At 54.7% G+C, this 20,350-nt stretch overlaps 7 protein-coding genes across 7 annotated transcripts; 3 read left to right on the top strand and 4 right to left on the bottom strand.

Moving 5' to 3' along the window:
* Positions 1-1,612: 1,612 nt before the first annotated feature.
* MYCGRDRAFT_90765 (uncharacterized protein) lies at positions 1,613-2,044 on the top strand (the record flags this gene model as incomplete). Its single annotated transcript, XM_003855494.1, has 1 exon — positions 1,613-2,044. The coding sequence occupies one exon, from the start codon at positions 1,613-1,615 to the stop codon at positions 2,042-2,044; it is 432 nt and encodes a 143-aa protein (XP_003855542.1).
* A 450-nt stretch (positions 2,045-2,494) lies between these two features.
* MYCGRDRAFT_108070 (uncharacterized protein) lies at positions 2,495-4,469 on the bottom strand (the record flags this gene model as incomplete). Its single annotated transcript, XM_003854899.1, has 2 exons — positions 2,495-2,654; positions 2,788-4,469. 2 exons carry the CDS (start codon positions 4,440-4,442, stop codon positions 2,495-2,497), a joined length of 1,815 nt encoding a protein of 604 aa, XP_003854947.1.
* Positions 4,470-4,962: 493 nt separating this feature from the next.
* MYCGRDRAFT_10100 (SNF2 family DNA repair and recombination protein) lies at positions 4,963-8,583 on the top strand (the record flags this gene model as incomplete). Its single annotated transcript, XM_003855495.1, has 1 exon — positions 4,963-8,583. A coding segment is annotated over one exon (3,621 nt), but the record flags the coding sequence as incomplete, so codon positions are not given.
* Positions 8,584-9,694: 1,111 nt separating this feature from the next.
* On the bottom strand, positions 9,695-10,723 carry MYCGRDRAFT_108068 (uncharacterized protein; the record flags this gene model as incomplete). The annotated part of the gene is made up of 3 exons (XM_003854898.1): positions 9,695-10,042; positions 10,098-10,374; positions 10,479-10,723. 2 exons carry the CDS (start codon positions 10,110-10,112, stop codon positions 9,695-9,697), a joined length of 363 nt encoding a protein of 120 aa, XP_003854946.1.
* A 268-nt stretch (positions 10,724-10,991) lies between these two features.
* Positions 10,992-13,253, bottom strand: MYCGRDRAFT_84625 (uncharacterized protein; the record flags this gene model as incomplete). The annotated part of the gene is made up of 8 exons (XM_003854897.1): positions 10,992-11,316; positions 11,380-12,214; positions 12,268-12,298; positions 12,359-12,447; positions 12,506-12,569; positions 12,629-12,699; positions 12,761-12,872; positions 12,936-13,253. 8 exons carry the CDS (start codon positions 13,251-13,253, stop codon positions 10,992-10,994), a joined length of 1,845 nt encoding a protein of 614 aa, XP_003854945.1.
* A 2,190-nt stretch (positions 13,254-15,443) lies between these two features.
* On the top strand, positions 15,444-17,363 carry MYCGRDRAFT_90760 (uncharacterized protein; the record flags this gene model as incomplete). Its single annotated transcript, XM_003855496.1, has 1 exon — positions 15,444-17,363. The coding sequence occupies one exon, from the start codon at positions 15,444-15,446 to the stop codon at positions 17,361-17,363; it is 1,920 nt and encodes a 639-aa protein (XP_003855544.1).
* Positions 17,364-18,476: 1,113 nt separating this feature from the next.
* MYCGRDRAFT_15092 (uncharacterized protein) lies at positions 18,477-19,422 on the bottom strand (the record flags this gene model as incomplete). Its single annotated transcript, XM_003854896.1, has 3 exons — positions 18,477-18,568; positions 18,660-19,110; positions 19,174-19,422. Coding segments are annotated over 3 exons (792 nt in total), but the record flags the coding sequence as incomplete, so codon positions are not given.
* Between the last annotated feature and the right edge of the window lie 928 nt (positions 19,423-20,350).

Raw genomic sequence — 20,350 nt, 5'->3', positions numbered from 1 at the left:
CCACAAAATTCACAGATCTCGCGAAGCGATACCACAAAGCCAAGCAACCGACCAACTATCGCATGATCCTCCTCTCAACTCGAGACGGCGTAACTTCAAGCGAATGCCATCGGGCACTCCTTCCTGTCGACCGGACCATACGCGGGCGCTACTGCAATGCAGTGCGAGTCTCAGCTCAGCCTTACGGCGCACGGGAGGTCGAGGCGGGACAAGGTGGGCTGATGAAATGAAGCGCGGCTTGCACGATGAATCGCTGTATGATCCTACCCAACCATTGCTAGTACCACTGCAAGATATGATCTGCTCAGCCCTATGCTGGGCAAGACATGTGGGAGTGGGAGGAGTGGTAAGCTAGAGGATGGGCTGGGGTTGGTTAAAGAGTGTTCACGGGTACCTCTAACGTGGTTACATGGTTGCGACGTGAGCTGACCTGAGACTGCAATATCGCTCGAAGCTGATAACGGGCTTTGGCGACGTGCTCGGCAAGAGGAGACACTCGTGGACTTTACAAGTGACCATGCCGATGGTGTGCAGAACATGGAAGCCGCTGCCTGGCTCGACACGGAGAGCCTGATTCCGATGATTAGGTAGTCCGGCTTCGAGGCAGCACTCACAGCAGCTTCTGCAGTTTGAGCCCGTCGTATCTGCTCATACCACGCACACCAGCGCCAATCTCGACGAGATCGAACGATCGAACAAACAAGAGCGGTCAGACCACGACAATGCGCAGCTGAGTCCAGCACTGACCAGGGCCACAATCTTCACGATCCAACAGGAACGACACGTTCCTCCGGCAGCCATGCAACGCAATGCACGTTGATCAGAGCTCATCGCGTTCCCCGGATGCCACGTGCATGGCTGGCGCTAGAAGAATCAAGCACATGAGTGCCAAGGATAGGGCTTCTTGCGCAGAGCCTCAGAGTACCACTTGTGCCCGACCACTAATGGGCTGTGAATCGGAGCGCCAGGCCACGCGGCAGCAAGTCAGCCCACTGCACGAGTAGCGCAATTTCTCGGAGCGCGCGACGACGAGCCAACTTTTGGCGAGCTCAGCCAGCCACAGTGAAGTTTATTGACAGCTCACTCACTTCAAACTTCTGCGCTAGTGAATACGCTAAACCTTGACAGGATGCTGGACAGAATTCTAGCGCGGAATTTCTGGCTCCTAGTGCGAAGTTGCTGCTTCAGCCTTATCCGACTGCTCATGCTTTTCATCTCCCGTCCTGAAGCCTTCGCAACGGGGAGCTGAGACTCAGGCAGCCACAGTATGATCTTGCTGGCACCACCAAAGTTCCGTGGAGGCTTGAACCTGGTCCAACGCAAGCCACCATCTCGGAGACACCGAACGCTATGACTTGAATATGTGGTATACTGATTCGAGGGAGTTGCTATGGCAGGATGTGGGATATATAAGGTGGCAGAATTCCCACCGAGAAAGGAACATCAGCACAACATCAACTCCACACAATCAGAGCTTCTACAACATCAAACAACATCGAATCAACCAACACTTCAATCCACTCTTCAATCAACCACTACCACCACCACCACCCCAACTACTCAACAGCCACCACTCTCACTCCAACAAATCAACAACAACCACACCAACACAATGGCCGCCATCAGCATGACCATCCCCTCTGCCCACCCAGCCTACAAGGCCCCAACAACCATCAAGCCATTCCTCACCACCCACGTCAAAGAAGTCACGGACATCATCATCTCCAAGACCCAAGACACCCGCCTGCAGGCTTTCCTCGCCCGCCCATCGCTCGTCACAGAGATCCACCTCGACAACGACGCCGGCTCCATCGCCTCATCTCGCAACTCTTCCAAGGCCGCCGTCGACGCACCTGAAGTCGCACCAGCACCAGTCGAGGCTGAGCCGCAACGAGTCGCCATGTCGTTCCAGACTGCCACCCCCACTCAGAGCTTGAAGTCGACTAGCTCCTCTACGAGGTCAAGGATGAGCATGGGCTGGAAGCAGTACAAGTCGGATGTGAGGGCCACTTTCAAGGCGATGGCTCCTTACCACGCCTTTTAGATGCAGGAATTGGTTATTGGGGTTTCCTTTGTACATAGCTAGAGCGGCGACTCGGTGGGAGGGGTTTCTGATTGTCAGCATTTGAACCAGCATTCGCAAAGGAGTTTACATTAGAGCTTGAGTAGCCTGTCATATTGGAAGTTCATCATTCGATCACTATCACTCTCCTCCTTCCTTTCGAAGCACGATCGTCTCCTCCCCTAAATGCACACTCGAAGCCACTCATGTGGAGCTTGTGAAGTGCATGCCGACATAGGACCCCGAGAGCATTTATTCTATTACGCTGAGTTACATGCCAATCATCAGGACGCTCTCGTCCTTCCGCTTCAAGTACCTCGATTCTCCTGCTCAATGTGCGACCTCCAGGCCACTCATGTGCAAGTTGTGCAATGTATTATGAGAATGACCTCGAAGGCATTACTGCTTCTGTTGAGCTAAGTTACATGCCAATCATGAAGTCGTTATTGGTCCGAATAGCGGTACCCGTTTCCGCTCGATAGCGTCTCGTATCTCTTCTTGATATCGTGTCTGCGCATGATAGGCGCGTCCCAGCTTATCGGCCTCTGTCCACGATAGCGCCCGCTCCGATCTTACCGATGCAATCCGAAGCCTGCAAAAACATCACACCACACTGCCTCGTGCTCAGTGGCTCATCTCAGACTCGACCCATCCTACCACTCCTCCTCTCAACGTTCAGCACCTTCCTCGTCCTATGCATTTGCGCCATTCTCCATCTCACGTACAACCTCAACGCGTCCTTGCACACCACGAACAGACATCCTCCAACAAGGCTCCTCGCCCATTTTGCCTGAAAGAATCCTCCCTTCTTCGGAAAGTAATCTCCATTCCAGGATAGCCACTTCACGGCAGTTGACGGCGCCGTCCAGGACGCGGGAAGCACGAGCTTTAGAAACTCTCCGGCGAGACCAGCAACAGTAGGGAACATCAACGCACCGACGAAGTGACCCGCGATCGCCGTGCCAGTCGTGGCAAGGCGGCGTTCGGCGGGCTGTTCAGGTTGTTGCGCGGGTTGAGGGTCAGCAGCCGGCTGTTGTTGACGAGCCTCCGGATCCAGATCTTGCTCCGCTTCGACGAGCTGGCCTGCGAGGCGCTCTGCATATGGCTGTATCCGTCCATCGCGTATGACCGGAGCTGGTGCGGCGGCTCCGTCGTTGTTCCGATTCGGCGGCGGCGCGTCATTCGGCTGGCCAGCGGCGATTTCCTCGATCGCAACCTCCCAGTCGCCGAAGATGCCCCCATCGACTCGAATTTCATCGACGTGGACTTCGACAACATTGTCGTCTGCATCCCCTTGCGGTGCGGCATTCCCGCCTGCAGCATTCCCGCCCGCAGCTTCGTTGGAGTTCTGCCCTGCTCGTGGTTGAACCTCTTTCAACCATTGCTTCTCCTTCTCTGCCCAAAATCTCTGATAGTAAGCGTTGTACGCCGCTCTGGCGTATGGTAATAAGGCGAATGCGAAGCTGGCAGAGGGTGGCCATTGTGTCAGATCGACGGTATCGTTGGAAGCATAGTTTTGCGTGGCGAAGAAGAAGATCGGCAGCACTGGCAGAATGCTGTCTGCAAAGGACATTCGTGAGAGGATAAGGACGGGACCGATTAGCGGCAGCCCAAGGTACAGTCTCCAATGCTGAAGCCGGTCGAGGAACAGATCCAACATTACCCTCGAAGCGTCCCGCGGTGAGTTGACATATACCTCGACTGGGGCTCGTATCGTGTTGTACAAGACTGGTCGTAGTATTCGGTGTCCGTCCTCAGCTCCGAAGACCGCGTAGATGGAATGTATGCCCCACGCCGTGCTCATGTAATGTAGTCCTCCGCTCAGCATTGCAAGCACCGTCGGCGTCACCACTTTGGACTTCATACGGTCCACCGCCCGCGACGCATCTACGATGAGGTCCGTGGAACGTGACAGCTTGATCTCCGCTTTGCACTGCGGGCATTTGGGTGTAGTATACTCACCCCGACGGTTCTGCTGACCTGGAGCTTCCAAGTCGGCGATCCAATCCAGAAGGCATTCTTCGTGCGCGACGAGAGCACATGGGCATGGATCTCGCCATGGCGACGTCGTGGGTGTGTCTTCTGACTGATCGCTAAAGCATATCCAACATCGCTTCTCGTCTTCCTCTTCCTCTTGCGCTTGCGGTGCCTGTTGTGAGCCCAGTTCTAATTCCTGCTCTATTTGGATGTCCTCTTCATCTGGCTTGTGAACGAAGATCGTTTGCGAGTCCCCAGATCGTGCTCGGACTGGTGATGAAGACGCATGTGACTGTGATGACCCCGCGGCCTGTGAAGATGCTGATGCTGGGGACTGTGATGGTTGCTCGGACGTTGCTGGACGGCGTGACTGCGACGGCTGACGAGCAGGAAGAGAGGCCATTCCGGTGAGGTGATTCAGAGATGTTGTTGTTAGAAGATGGTCCGTCTCTGTTTGTACCGCGGTCGACCAAGTCCGTTGGTGGAGCTCCACGCGAACGTCGTCACAGCCGTTCCGAGAAATCGCGTTTCCAAAACGTCATTGTTCGAGGCACCATTCACAGATTCACTTCACAAAGCACACTCGTCTGAAGTTCGATCACACTTCTTTACACATGACTCTCGACCGCACCCATTTGCGTCGGTGCCGTCCGAACCGCGCATGTCGCTTGCGCACATGATCACCGTTCCGCTCGCTCACTATCACCACCGCCGTCCTTGACGTTCCCTCACGGACTCGTCCGCCCAGCATGGCATCTCCAACTCTACACAACGAAGATCAGCAGCCGAAGATGGAGGAAAGTAATGAGAACATCAAGGAGGAGAGCGACGAGTCGAAATCGACAATCGTTCCCGAATTCCAACGACTCGAGAGTGGCAACCAGGCTGTAGCCGATCTCAACGACTCCGAAATCGAAGGCGACGAAGCCGCACAATTGGCCGCTCTTGCTACAGGAGTGCGCGATCAGGATGATCTTGAGCGAGACATTGGACGTCAAGCGGACCAAATGCTCACGGAGCAGGCGGACGAGAGAGACAAGAAACGCTTGGAGAAGACACAAAAGGAGAAAGATCGTCTTCTATCAGCGATACGGATGCTGGAGAGGAAGCTGGCTGACTTTGGTAACTCGACTACCAAGAACAGATATCGGAAGGAGATTGAGCACAATCGCGCATTGATCAAGCCTCTCGACACGGACTTGGAGCAGATACAGAAGCGCATGGACGATCGCCATCGGGCAGGAGATGAGCAGGGTGGTGAAACGGCCGCTGAGGATGCGGGCAATAAGCGTATGGCGGGAGAGAGCCAACGAGAGTTTCTCATTCGTACAGGAAAGATCACGCCATTCTCCAAGGTTGGCATGCACTTGCTCAAGCAGTCCTCAAGTCTGGGCGATGTGCTGTTGGATGCGGAGGAAGGTAACGATGAGGATGATGAAGACATGGAGACAGCAGCTCAGGAGGAGGCGAACGGGGCAGGTCCAATCTCGCATAGGAATTTGCTCATGCCGGGATTCGACCAGGCGGAGACCAGCGCGGCAACCAGCACGGCGGGCGACACAGACGCAGATGCAGCACTGGCCAGGAAGCTACAAGATGAAGAGTTTGCATCTGAGAGACCGGCGAAGCGGAGACGTCTACAGACAAGACGACGAGCGGCATCGGAAGAGGCGAGCACAGCTGCAGATGACTCGGATGCTGCATTCGTCCCAGGAGTGGCGGAGGAGGAAGATGCTGATCCAATTGGGATGTCTGGTGATGATGAAGACGACGATGCGATGCCGACTACGGCTGCTCAGCGCAAAGCACGAGGGAAGAAGCGGACACCGAAGCGAAGCGCAGAGGAAGAGCAAGAAGACCTTGCAGGTATTGATGATGGAGACGAAGGTGTCTATCAAGCAAGGTTAAAAAGCTGGGTACAGAGGAGACGAGCTGCCAGACTTCGGCAGAAAGGATCGGGTGCCGCTGCAGAGAACGACGAGGAGGAAGACGTCGATGTGACATCCATCCCGGAAGATATACAAGGAGGACAGCCAGAGTGGCAGATGCCTCATCCGAGCAGACCTGATGCTGGGTTCGATGGTGGTTTCCGAATACCTGGAGATATATATCCATCACTATTCGACTATCAGAAGACTGGAGTCCAATGGCTGTGGGAATTGTTCTCCCAGCAAGTAGGCGGCATCATTGGTGACGAGATGGGTCTGGGCAAGACCATTCAGATCATCTCGTTCTTGGCTGGTCTGCATTACTCAAACAAGCTCACCAAGCCAATCATTGTGGTCTGCCCTGCGACGGTGATGAAGCAGTGGGTGAATGAATTTCATCGTTGGTGGCCGCCGTTGAGAGTGTCTATCCTACACACTTCTGGTAGCGGCATGCTTGACCTGCGTCGAGAAACGAGCTTCGAAGATGAGCTCGAAGAAGACAGTTTCCAGCGCAAGAGGACCCATAGCAAAGGTTACAACTCTGCCAAGCGGATTCTGAACCGGGTCGTTCGTGATGGGCATGTCTTGGTGACGACATATTCTGGGCTGCAGACGTATGCGGAGCTTCTCATTCCGACAGACTGGGAGTATGCAGTGCTCGATGAGGGTCACAAGATCCGCAATCCCAATACCTCCATCACGATCTTCTGCAAAGAGCTCCGCACACACAATCGGGTCATTCTCTCTGGCACGCCAATGCAGAATAATCTGACAGAGCTGTGGTCTCTGTTCGACTTCGTCTTCCCCATGCGACTTGGCACCTTGGTGAACTTCAAGAGCCAATTTGAAGTACCCATCAAACAGGGCGGGTACGCCAATGCATCGAATCTTCAAGTTGAGACGGCGATGAAGTGCGCGGAGACGTTGAAGGACACGATCTCACCTTATCTTCTCCAACGATTCAAGGTTGACGTTGCGGCCGATCTGCCCAAGAAGAGCGAACGCGTGCTCTTCTGCAAATTGACGAAACTACAGCGCGATGCCTACGAGTGGTTCCTTCGCTCCGATGACATGTCTTCCATCATGAATGGCAAACGACAGGCACTCTACGGGATCGACATTCTACGAAAGATCTGCAATCATCCAGATCTGGTTGAGCACAAAACTTTGTCGAAGAAGACTAGCTATGCATATGGCACCGGCAGCAAATCTGGAAAGATGCAAGTTGTCAAGGCTCTGCTTGAGATCTGGAAACGCAACGGTCACAAGACATTGCTCTTCGCGCAACATCGTATCATGTTGGATATCCTCGAGAGTTTCATTCAAGGCATGAAGGGCTTCAACTATCGTCGCATGGATGGCAATACATCCATCAAGGATAGGCAAGACCTCGTCGATGAGTTCAACAAGGATCAGAATTTGCACGTATTCCTCCTTACGACAAAAGTGGGTGGACTTGGAGTCAATTTGACTGGAGCAGATCGTGTCATCATCTACGACCCTGACTGGAACCCTTCGACCGATGTGCAAGCCCGCGAGCGAGCCTGGCGTCTCGGTCAGAAGCGCGAGGTCGAGATCTACCGTCTCATGACAGCAGGCACCATTGAGGAGAAAATCTATCATCGTCAGATCTTCAAGCAGTTCCTGACCAATAAGATTCTCCGTGACCCAAAACAGCGACAGACATTTCACCTGAAAGACCTCCACGACCTCTTCACCCTCGGTGATGCCAGCGACGGCCCGACCGAGACTGGCAGCATCTTCAAAGGGACTGAAGTCCAGCTGTCCGGTCCCAAAGCCAGCACCAACAATCTCCCTACACCTCCCGAAGACGCCGAGAAAGCCCAAGATCGCGCCGCAGTAAACGACATCTTCGGCATCTCCCGTCAAGAAGACTGGCAAGGCGAGGAGGAAGAAACGGCCGAAGCTTCCAACCCAGACGGCACCACTTCCACCAACCGAGACGACCGCGTCCTCTCCTCCATCTTCGCTCGCACAGGCGTGCAATCCGCCCAAGACCACGACGCCATCATCAACGGCGCACGCGCTCCCCTCCGCGCGGACCCGGTCATGATCGAGCGCGAAGCGAAACGCGTGGCATCTCAAGCCGCGAAGGAATTGCAGCGTGCTGGGGAGATCGCTCGCTCTTTACCGGCCGGTGTACCGACTTGGACGGGCCAAATGGGTCGCGCGGGCCGCACACCAAGTCCACCTCCCTCAGCGCGAGGCGGTATGCGTGGCGGGCGTGGCGGGAGAGGCGGTATGCGTGGTGGAGGACCGAGTTCTGCATCTGTGCTTGCGAATCTTCAAGCCCGCCAACTGGGCAATACGCCGTCCTCCGCCTCCACACCCGCGGCTTCCTCCCTTCACCGCGGTGCACGTCGTGGTGGCAGAGCAGAAGCCGATCAACCCAAAGGCAAAGACTTTCTCGTCCTGATCAGAGACTACCTCCTCGCTCAAGGTGGCGCGGCGTACACGCAAATGCTGATCGATCACTTCAATCACTTTTGTGGCAGTGAGCAGAGGACGGCAGAGTTCAAGGCGATGTTGAAGACGATTGCGGAGCTGGAGAAGGGAGGACGGGGCAGGGGAAAGTGGAGGTTGAAGGAGGAGTATCGGCCTCAGAGGGCCGCGTGAGATCAATGAGTTATGGGGAGTGGTGGTGTAGGCTATGATGGATTCGGCGAGTTGTACGCTAGGACGTATGAGCTTGGCAATATTGACGTCAAAGCCGAAGCAGACCTCGATTCGAAAGGAATCAAACAGAACTTTGAACAGCAAGCATCTGAGTTCTCACCGTCGTGCCTCCGCTCAAAATGCACCCTTCAAGCCAGCCGAGCTCTTCTTGGGTGATGGACGTTGCGCGGAAGGTTGGGAAGTCAAACATCGGACTTCAAAATTCGTCTCCCAGTTAATCGCAAGTCATCTGAAGAAAAGCACGGAGGTCGGTAGTGGGTCGTGAAAAGTAAAGGTATCATTCTTCAAGTGAAAAAGTCTGTCGATGGATGAACAGAATAGCACAAACTCGTGAGAGCAAAAATACAATCTGCATCGCATAGCAGTTGCAGAATCCCTCTTCCCTCTTCCCGCGCATAATCCACCCTAAAGCATAATCATGCCCTCCCAACAGCGTACGAACAACCCTACACCGGAGCATCCTCGCGAAGCACAGAATCAAGTCGCGCAGGCCGTCGGAGAGGACTCCTCCCCTTCAAGCGAGGGTAACATGCCTCCTACGACACCTCCCCACCCTGCGCATCGCTTTTACCCGGCGTTTCTCGCGGATACTCGCCATACGGCGAACTTCCTTGCTGCGCCGCGGCTTGCAATTGCTCCAGTCCACCTCGACTCACAGCCGAAGGATCCTCCCTCGCGACGACAGGTGCGGGCGGAGGAGGATGCGGCTGGTTCGGATCCATCTCCCCACCGTCGTGTTGCTGATGTTCCATTTCGTCCCGCAGCTGTTGTTCAGCGGACGGGTAGGGGTCGGATTGCTGGTTTGGTGGGCCGCCTTCGGTGGAGAGGTTGATATGTGAAGGAGCGGGAGGGAATTCGGCTTGGTTCTCAAGAAGGCGAGATTGCAGGTTGAGGATGTATTCGCGGAGTTGGTAGTTTTCGTTTTGGAGGGCTTTGTAGTTGTTCTCCATAGACGAGAAGTCTTTGACTTGCTCTTCGAGTTTCTTGATGTATCCTTCTTTGCGTTGACGAAAGGCGCGCTGGAGGAGTGTTAGTGAGGCGCTGTTACATACTCGATGAGCTTCCAACATACCTGAGCAGCTCGATTCTGCGCAGCACGCTTGCTCGTCGACAGCTCCCTCTTGCCCTTAGCTGAGTTTGGACCCATCCCATCATCCATGCCATCACCAGCCATTCCGTATGGCATCTGCTGGCCGGTAACGTTGGGATCGAGATGATGATGTTGCTCATGCGGACTGCCTTCGGAGCGTTGGTAGGGCATCTCATGGCTCTGCGCCTGTGTGGGTCCTGGAGGAGGGTATGGTGCTGGAGCGGCGTTGGTGTTCTGGCTGGCGGCCAGGAGGTGCTCTCGCAAACTCATCTCGAGAGGCGGCTCTTGCTGTTGAGGTATTAGCCGAGTCTTGCTCGTTCTTGACGACGCAGTATCCTCTCACCTGAGCACGTTGCATGTTCGCGCAGCAGACGCTGTCCGTAGGCGATCGACCGAAGCGCGTCGTGGAGTCGGACAACGCTCAGTGTTGGTCTCGATCCCGTTGTCGCAATCTCTCTCTTCCGATGCGCCGAAGCTTCCTCGCTGTTCACTTCTTCGCGCTACAACGAACTCGACTTCGCCCTTCTATCTGCTGTAATCCCACGCGTAGGCAACACTCTCTTCAATCACCCGGGGTGTCGTCTTATCGACAACAAGACCGACGGCGGCGATGCTCGATCCTGTATGCGCGATTTCCTGTCAGCATGGTGCCCCGCCTGCCTCACCCTTGCGCTCGCCACTGTCGCCATCGTGATGTGCGCCAACATATATGCGACTGACATACCTGACCAGTCCCGGGATCGTGCTGCTTCGGAGTCGAGGTTCGAAGGCTGACTAACCGATGATGACTGAGCTGGAGATTCCTGAGAACGAGGTCGTTGTGAGAGAATGAGCGAGCGAGCTGGAAGGGAGCACCCGTTGCGAGCTAGTCGGCTTTCGGCTGGTGGCTCAATCGCGCTTGCCGAGGGGAAGAATTAAATGTCGATGGCTGAGGTGGACTGCACTGCACTGCACTGCTTTCTCGTTGTTGACCGTTTGTCAAGAAACAGCGCTCGCTAGACGCAGGATCTTTGCGAATAGCTGACTGTACATACTTGAACACAGTACTACTGAGACGCTGTCGAGATCAGAAGCGGATTACAAATCGCGCTGTCAGCGATCGCGACGAGAGCTGGCAACGTCGACAGAGATATGCAGCTCGTCGTATCATTCATTGGTATGTGCCAGTGTGAGGATAAAGCCAGTCAAGACATGTACGAGCTCTCGACTCTCTCCCTCCTCCGCGAACACCAGACCTTCAAAACGCTCCCTTCGCTGTGAGGAAGTCAAAGTCCGCTCCTTCCTCCGCCTGATTGACCGTCGCTTCATACATCCCTCGATATCCACGCTGCCTTTCCACAATACGCTTTCCTCTCACCGCTTTGCCCTTATCTTCCAAACTCGCCTTCCTCTCTTCCACCCTCTCTGCAATCTCCTCCGCCGTGAGGTCTACTTCAAGTAGCCTCTTCTCCAGACTACACCGGATCGTGTCTCCATTCCTCAGGATCCCAAACGGCGAGTCGACAATCCCAGACTCCGGCGAGATGTGCAGTACAATCGTACCACCAGCAGTTCCCGACATCCTACACTCCCAGACTCGTCAGCAAACTTATCACCACAAACCACTTCTACACCTAAAAACTCACCGTCCATCCGACAACCGCAACATATCCCCCACCCGCTTCAACTTCCTCGGAATAGGAATCACCCCGGCCTCCGGCATCCCCGGATTGCCAATCGGTCCAATCCCTTTCAACACCAACACCGAGTCCCTCGTAACCTCCAACTCCTCCCCGTCGATCCGCCTCGCCAAATCCATCGAATCCTCAAATACCACCGCTTTGCCCTCGAATTCCAATAGTCTCCGATCCTTTGAGGCGGAAGCTTTCAACACCGCTCCGCCAGGCGCTAGATTCCCTGTCAACACGGCGAGGGCGGAGGCGGGGTATAGAGGATCGGAGAGTGGACGGATCAAGGAGGTGGAGTACGGGAACGGTTTGAATGGCGTGGCGTCGAGCATTTCGCCCAGCGTGGTGCCGAAGATGGTTAGTGCGGAGAGGTCGAGGAGTGGACGTAGTGTGTGTAGTAGAGCAAGCATGCCTCCCGCATTGTGGAAGTCAGTCATGTAATTCGCGCCAGTTGGCTTCAGATCCACGAGGAGAGGGGTGCTGCGGCCGATGTCATCGAAGGTTTGGAGGGTGATGGTGCCCGCGAGGTCGGGGTGGCGGTTTATGATGGCGAGGAGGTGGATTACGGCGTTGGTGGAGCCGCCGATGGCTTGGAGGACTGTGATGGCGTTGAGAAAGGACGATCGCGTGAGGAGGGTTTGTGGTTTGAGGTGCGAGTGGGTTGTGGTTAGCAGCACTGCGGCGGCGCCGGTTTGTTCGGCAACGCGGAGACGGGCGGAGGAGACAGCGGGGGCGGAGGCGCCGGTCAAAGGCATTAGGCCGAGGGCTGCGACTATACAGGCCATTGTGCTTGCTGCGAAGAGGTGAGATGAGGAACCCTTGGTAAAAGGCGTGAAGCGATTTCACCTGTGCCCATTACTCCGCATGTGCCTGCTGTCTTGTAACATATCGTAAGTTTTGGAGCGTCTCAAAGGAAGACATCGATTGATCATCGTACCGGTGCCAGCTCGTCGTTGATCTCGGCAATGTCTTCAATGTCGAGATCTCCGGCTCGATACGCCGCCCAATTACTCCTGCAATCAGTGCCTGAATGGATAATTAATTCTTGGCGTCATCCAATACGCGCTTCAAGAAACCAACTCACAAGCACCTATCCGTTCACCTCGAAACGATCCGGGCATCATAGGTCCTGTCAAAAGCGATATGACCTGCGAGCATCATCAACAATAGCCATCACGCAGAGATCGTGAAAGTCTGGTTTACTCACAGGCTTGTTTGCACTGATACTACCCATCAACTGCGCCGGCACAGTCTTGTCGCAGCCTCCAATCATCACACCTTCTCTCATTGCGATGTCAGCGAGTCAGCTCGCAAGCAAGTGAACACTGCAAAGACCTACAAGCATCCAACGGCTGCGCCTGAATCATCTCCTCCGTATCCATCGCCATCAAATTCCTCAAATACATACTCGTCGGCTTGGCAAAACTCTCATGCAACGAAATCGTCGGGAACTGTTCGTCCAAACCAATCAATCAACAAATCTCCTTCCCTTTCACACGCAGGTTCGAACGTACCTCCACCGCAAGTCCACCCGCCAACTGAATCCCCCGTTTACACGCCTCAATCAATTGCGGCACATTCGCGTGACAAGGGTTGAAACCGGAACCCGTGTTGATGATGCCGATCAAAGGGCGGGAGAGGGATGAGGTGGAGTAGCCGGCGGCTTTGATGAAGACTTTGCGGAGAAAGAGGGCGAAGTGGGGGTCTCCGTAGTTGGGGAGGGAGGAGCGGAGGCCGGTGTTGGGGAGGGTGGGAGTGAGGTTGTAGTCTGAGGCGTCGGGGATGGAGGAGGGAGTGGTGGTTTGGGTAGGGTTGGGAGGTGGGGAGGACATGGTGGGTGGAGGTGTGGGTGTTGGGGATGAGGTGGCAGGTTATTGGGGAGTTGTGTTGTGGAAGTGAGGTGAGTTGATGATTGGAGGTGCGATGGATCACGTCTTTCGGAACCCCGCTGCAGTTCTCGTGAGAGATCCAGTCGGATCTTCGTCTCAGTATTGGAGTTGGCGTGAGATGCGTACGACAAAAGCAAGTCGACGTCGGTCGGTTAATCAATAGAATGTGAGTGAGGTTCGGATATGCTTCATCCTTCTGGATGAATGTTTAGGGTAGCATGTGTAGAGGCAAGGCAAGCCGAACTACGGATGCTGTAAAAGTCGAGTCTGAACAAAGTCTTGTTCTGGTAGGGTCTTCATCAAGAGCCATCTCTGCTATACGCAAAAGCTACAGCTGCCTGCACTCGCATGTGTCGTAGCGCACGATGTCGTGATCCTCTCCAGCCCTTGCGTGAACGGGAGATCTTGCGCTTGCAAGGCATTTGCACGTTATGCTTAAAACATACCTTGCCTCTCGCGTGCGAACGAGGTTTATGTTGACTGCACTTCTTCTTCTTTTTCTTCAGCCTCACCTTTTGAATTGTGACTGTTGAGAATTGCTGAGATCGAGATGTGTGAACCGTCGTCAAGCCTCCTCGTTCATCACGCTTATCGAAAGCTCTCTTGCAAGGATCGGGCTTTGCCGGAAGATTTGGAGCAGAAGCCGATGAGGTGCCCTATGTTGATGATGACACTCACAATAGCCATTCCCATGGTGCTGGCAACACATCTTATCTTTTATAGAGACTCCCTTCGCACAACCACCTTCCTATCGCGACGTCACTTTTTGGTGCTGCGCAATTTTGCCAAGGTGAACTCGCAAAGGAATTCGTGGGGCCGAGACAATAGAGCTTCGGCTGTTCTGCTGGTAAACTTGTGAAGCTTGGATAAATGTGTTGTGGGGAAGAATCCGAGGTCGTTCGTATTGCGTATTGGCAATTGCTCATTCTCTGCTGGCGTTGCGGCTGTGTACAATGCGGCATTTGAGGAAACTCTCCGACGAGCCAATCTGCCACGGTCGTGGGCTTTCGACGGACGTTTGGACGTGGAACATTTGACACCCAAGATATGAGACGAGACGAAACGTACCTATGTATACCGGGCAATAGTACCGGAACTACCGAGCGACGCCGGACCACAGCACGGCTTGGCAAAAGTCTCCTATTCTCACACCGTCAGTGCCCGGCGTACCGAGATTGCTCCAGCCCATCCGAGCCCATGCCCTGGACGAAGATCTCTTTCATCGCAATTCCAACACAACGGCACCGCGTCACAATCATGTCAGCATGCAACAGTGCACAGTCATCATTGCTGTCGTATGTCTTGATATACTCCGTATCAATTTAGACAGGGCAACGCAGAAGACAACACGCACGCACGACGAGTTACGCATTCACCCAGGCGAAGCGGTCGCGTACATCTAGATTCCGCCATGCCTAGGAAGTCCGTCTTGGCACGTTGAACCTACGCTGTCGATCAATCCACCTGTGTCGCTCGTCTCCCCTCTGATTCGCCGTGCCATCAACTTAATCACCTTCGACCTCGTGGCGGCGGGAGCTCGCGTGGACCAGGTGTGAAGGTTGGTGACGGAGCCGTGAGAGAGAGAGATCGCTTTCACGCTCGCTGCCCTGGGTTTGCTGGCCGCTTGCTTGCTTGCTTGCTTGCGGTTCTTCCCTTGCCCTACCCGTCGCTACTGTACTGCTGCTGCCATTCTTTCACGACTTCCATTCTCTTATCACAAAGTACCTTGCCTCCTCCGAGACTGCGGCACCTGCGTCTCTCCTCTTCTGCGGCACCTGCGTCTCTCCTCTTACGCCACCAACAAGTACCTCCTCCGCCCGAGATTGTACACCTTTCACTGCAGGGCCCATCCTACCCCGACCTGGACCTCTCTCCGCGCCTGTGGCTTGACCTTGGCTTTCCCTTGTCCACACCTCCGGGACGCCGCCTGCAACGCTATCTAGCTTCGCTTCCACGACTACCTCCACCATCATCGACGGCCGTCACAAGACCGACGGGACTTTGTCTCCTCGTCTCCTCTCCTCCGCCTTTCCTTGTCTCACTCCTCTACCGACAACACACCTCTCCCTCCCAACGACCATGCCGACATGATCTGCTTCAGTCTTACACTCGCTGCTCTTCTCCTTCGTTAACATGGCCTGGGCCACTTGGTCCAAATACCTCTGGAAGGCCGCAAAGTGGACCCTCTGGACTCTCCTTGGACTCTTCTCATTATACCTCCTCCACCAATTCTTCCTACCCATCGTCGCCTTCGTCTTCCCCACCTTGGACCCTCAACTCTTCGATCTCGGCGTCTTCGGCGCATACCCCACACAACATTACTCCTCCTTCCACCTCCAAGGGCCTCTTGCCCGGCGGCCAATATGGGATGCGACGTGCGACCAAGGGCTGGTCCTCCTCAATCCCAATGGTCCCTCGGTCGATCAGCCCGGTCCGATGATTTTGAACGGAATGGGCGATTTAATCTGGTCAAACGATGATTTTGGTGAAACGGCCAATCTTAAAGTGCAGCGTTGGCAAGGGAAGGATTATCTCACGATGTGGTCGGGTGAGAAGGCTGCCACGTCGGGAAAGGGCGTCTACTTCATGCTGGATGAGACATATGAAGTCGTGAAGATGGTTACTGCTGCTGGCGAGGGATTGTTCGGCGACTTGCATGAATTCAAAATCACACCAGAAGGGACTGGACTACTAACAGTGTACAACACGACCTCCGCGGATCTCACTGGAATGGGTATGTGGAGAGGTGCCGACGGATGGATCGTCGACAACATGTTCCAAGAAATCAACCTCGAGACTGGCGAACTCATCTTCCAGTGGAAAGCCTCGGATCACTTCAAACCGATTGAAACTTACATGACGAATCCATTCGGAGGTTATTCCGAAGGCATCCCATTCGACTGGTATCATCTCAACAGTATCGACAAGGACTCCCAGGGCAACTACATTATCTCATCACGGCATTTCCACCATGTCGTATGCATTAGCCCGACTGGGGAGACCCTGTGGATTCTTGGCGGCCGCGACAACCAATTCACAGACCTCTCCGACGGTGAAGCGACTAACTTCAAATGGTCCCACGATGCGAGATGGTATTCCGAAGAAGACGGTATCCTTTCGCTCTTCGACAACCAAAAGGCTGGCCCACTCCACATCGACGCCTCCAATAGCCGTGGTCTGCTCATCCAGCTCGATATCCCCAATAAGACGGCAAAAGTCGTTCACCAGCTAGTCTCCCTTCAGGGTATCCTCGCCTCCTCTCAAGGCTCCGTACAACGTCTTCCTTCCTCCGACCACATTTTCGTCGGATGGGGAGCCGCAGCCGCATACTCCGAGTACACTGCAGATGGTGAATTGCTCTGCGAAACCCACCTCGGCGCCGCAGTCTACTACTCCTACGAACGCTTCAAGTCTTACCGTGCGACCAAGGTTCTCAACTGGGTCGGCACACCCAAGAACCCTCCCGACGTCGAGATCGAAGACGACATGCTCTACGTGAGCTGGAACGGCGCCACTGAAGTTGCATTTTGGGCGCTGGAAAGCGATCGCAAAGACGACCTACAGGACTCCGATCTCCACTCCGGCATTTCCACCGACATCCGCTCCGAACGACTTTCGGGAGAAGAAGACGGAACTTTCGAGATGATCGACATCATCCCCAGATCCGGCTTCGAAGGCTCCTTCCAACTTCCCACCACCTCCTCCCTCCAACCCGCACCTCGCTTCCGCGTCGCCGCACTGGACAAAGACCACAACGTCCTCCGTTTCTCTGCTCCCATCACCTACGACTCCCCAGCCTCGTCTCACACATGGATGTTGCTGTTCAAACTCTTCCTCGTGGTCGGATTTCTCTTCGGCGCAAGGATTATGTTCCGACAGGCGAGGGCGGCGGGATGGTTGAAGGGTTGGAAAACGAGTGCATCGACGCAAGGAAGGACGACAAATCCAGCGTGGATGGAGTGGAGGTTGGGTGAGGGAAGGAGGTGGAAAGGTGAGAGGGCGGTGGAGTGGGTGCAGATGAAGTGGATGGATGTTACCGGAAGAGGACGATGAAAGTGTGCGCCCATTTGTGCTTGACATCGAATTGGGCAATCGCGAGGGACCTGGCCGAGAACACCATGAATGACGGCCTTGGATTTGCTACTGAAAGATGAGTATCCCGCAGCATGGGACGTCTCAGTCATCGTCTCATCAAAATGGACGACCACACCAACAGACGGAGTGAAGAGACTCCCGGGAACTGGCCTGCCGCGTTGAGAATTGCCTTGTTTTGGCAGGAATTGAAAGACCGGGCATGGCGAGCGATCAATAGCTCAAAGTGCGAGGGGAAGCCGAGCGGTGAGAGATAACTCTGGACGAAAAAGACCCTAGGACAGAAGAGTCCACAAGTGGCTATGGATGTGTTCCGCGGCGCATGGGACGATAGGGGTGGCACATTATCTTGTACAAGCGGCACCATGTACATACGACTTTTGCTTTTTTTTTGGCGTTGAACGAAGCATGGCGGGCGTTTTTGAAAGGACATTTTAGATTTGGAAAGAGGTGGAATTGCACCTATTGCATTGTCAGACCTTTTGAGAGAAACCATGGAAGGCGAGGGAATGACGCGAGGAAGAGACAGGCCGAACGGGGCATTGTACTCTATGCGGGGTGAATTGATGTTCACAATATGCCTATGTTTCCATCCTTCCTCATACTGATAATGCTCCTACCTCTACCACTCCATCAATGCCTCGATGGAATCGACCAAACACTGACCCTCCTCCCCCGACTCCTCGACCTTGACCTCTCTCCCATCTCATATACCTCTCTTTCATAACCTTCATCCACTTCCTCCTCCTCCTCCTCCTCCTTCACCCCAACCCTCACCCCACCCAAACTCTTCCTCCCCCTCCCCACGGCCCACGCCTCCACATCCTCCCCACTCCTCACCCTCCCCTTCCCATCCACCACCAATTCCAACTCCGGCGACTCATCCCTCCCTCCAGTAATCGTCGTCACCGTCCTCCCCCTGCCCGGATCCACGAGCACGAAGTCCCCGTCTGCGTCCCGGCCAACTTGCATTCTTCGACTGTGCTGCGATGCATGATGGCTCCTTCGTTCGCGGGTGGAAAGTTCCCGAGCGTGGTTGGAAGAGGACGTGATTCCGAAGCGGGAGAAAGCGAGGCGGATGAGCGGACGGAGGGTCGCGAGACAGCCGGCGGAGATGCCGATTCCGACTTCTACTGTGGTCCAGATTGCTACGCCGACTGTGTTGTCTGAAACGCCACGTTGGAATCAGCAACGAGAAAATATAGTCAGGTAGAGAGAGAGAGAGAGAGAGAGAGAGAGAGGTATGCAGAGACTCACAGAGAAAGTTCCCATTGCTCCCCAGAAAACTCTCCTTCAAACTGCCAATGTACGGCAACCGCACGATCGTAGCCGTACTCCCCACCGCCGCAAAGCTCAAAATCCCCGCCACCAACCTCTTCTGCCTCTTCGACATGTCCAATTCTCGGACCACGAAAATCGGCAAGATCCCCAACGTCCAGTCTGCGATGACGTTCAGTCCTGAGACCGCGTAGGTCAACCCGATGACGACGGTGGGGTTGATGCAGTGTTTCTGCAGCGGGTCGAGGGACCACCAGTCGGAGACGGGGTAGCATTGGAAAATGAGCACGAAGAAAAAGGTGAAGCCGAGGAGCGCGGAGACGACCATTATGGTGTGGATGATGAAGATGTGCAGGCGGTGGGTGGCGACGCGGAGGAGGAAGAGGGAGACGGAGATTTTGAGGAGGCAGGTGGAGAGGACGTAGAAGATCTGTTATTCATCGCTGGTGAGTCTGCAAAGGTCTGTGGAATGATTGAGAAGGAGATCACTCACCTCGCAGAAGTACCAATACTGCAATGCCCGCTCCGCCCTCCAGGGGACCAAGTCACTCAGATGCTCGCCGGTGCCGTAGTATACGCCTCCCAATTGAACGATGAGATATGCCGTGAAGAGCAGTTGAGTGATCAACATCGTCCAGTCGTCGGATCCAAAGGCCCGGAGCATACCCGCTCGCACGAGCACGCGGAGACTGACGGTGATCCATGTGAGGGCGAAGAAGGTGATATTGACGGCTAAGGTTGCGCGGCGGCCGGTGCTGTACATTTTGTCGTTGGCGATGGTATGTGTTATCTTGACGAGAAGTGTGACTCTGGAGCAGAGCTGTTGTCCGGAGCAACGGGGTGGTTCGTAGTGGTTCACATTAGTCTGGTCGAAAGGAGAATTCGTCTTGTCGAAAGGATGATCGAAGAACCTCTGGTAAACGAATGATGCAAGTAGACACCGAACTCTTTCACCTCCAGGGGAGAGTGAGCGTGGAGAAACAAGACATTTAGTCCATTGAATAGTGGAAACAGTCGCCTACAGAAAGACCTCCATGGGTCTTGTGCCATCCCGGCCTTGTAAGCCTACTGTAGCTAGCCAACAAGCGCGATGAAGTCGTTTCCTGGTCAAGGTGCCCGGGTCTCGATATCGGTTCAGCCTTTGACGGGCAAGCTCGCCTTTTAGGCTAGAATGGAAGTAGAAGAAAGCGCATATTCCTTGGAGAGAAGGAAAGCAAGACGCCTTGCCATGCCTGCGCTCGTTACTTGACATGCAGCAGGGGAGTTGGAGCCATGATGGCACGAGCGGTATACCACACGTGAAGGTGGCTATTTCCGAACGAAGGATTTCCAGCTTGTCGTCGTCGTACAGCTGTGGATACAGTACCTGCAGGCGCTGGTATGTTGGGTCGCAAACATGAATGTCAGGTCGTTCCGCTATCCGCGAGTGGGTAGCACACCGGGATGTCTCCTTGCTGGATGTCCAAGCAGCCGAACGAGGTGGGGTTGCCAGTGGATTGGGCTCCACTCCAGTGCGGGTTTCGAGCACGATCAGACTTCTAAGTTCTCGGGTGGAGGTTGCTCCATTTGTGGACCGACTTGTAGGGATCTGGAGCTCCAGAAGGAATTTGGAAGTGGAGAGTCCTTCCATAGGTCGGGTCGTTGCTGCTGTGGAATTGAGGAAACATTGC

The sequence above is a fragment of the Zymoseptoria tritici genome, chromosome 2, assembly GCF_000219625.1.
Source record: "Zymoseptoria tritici IPO323 chromosome 2, whole genome shotgun sequence".
Lineage (NCBI taxonomy): Eukaryota > Fungi > Ascomycota > Dothideomycetes > Mycosphaerellales > Mycosphaerellaceae > Zymoseptoria > Zymoseptoria tritici.
This window is presented reverse-complemented; position numbering and strand designations above follow the sequence as displayed.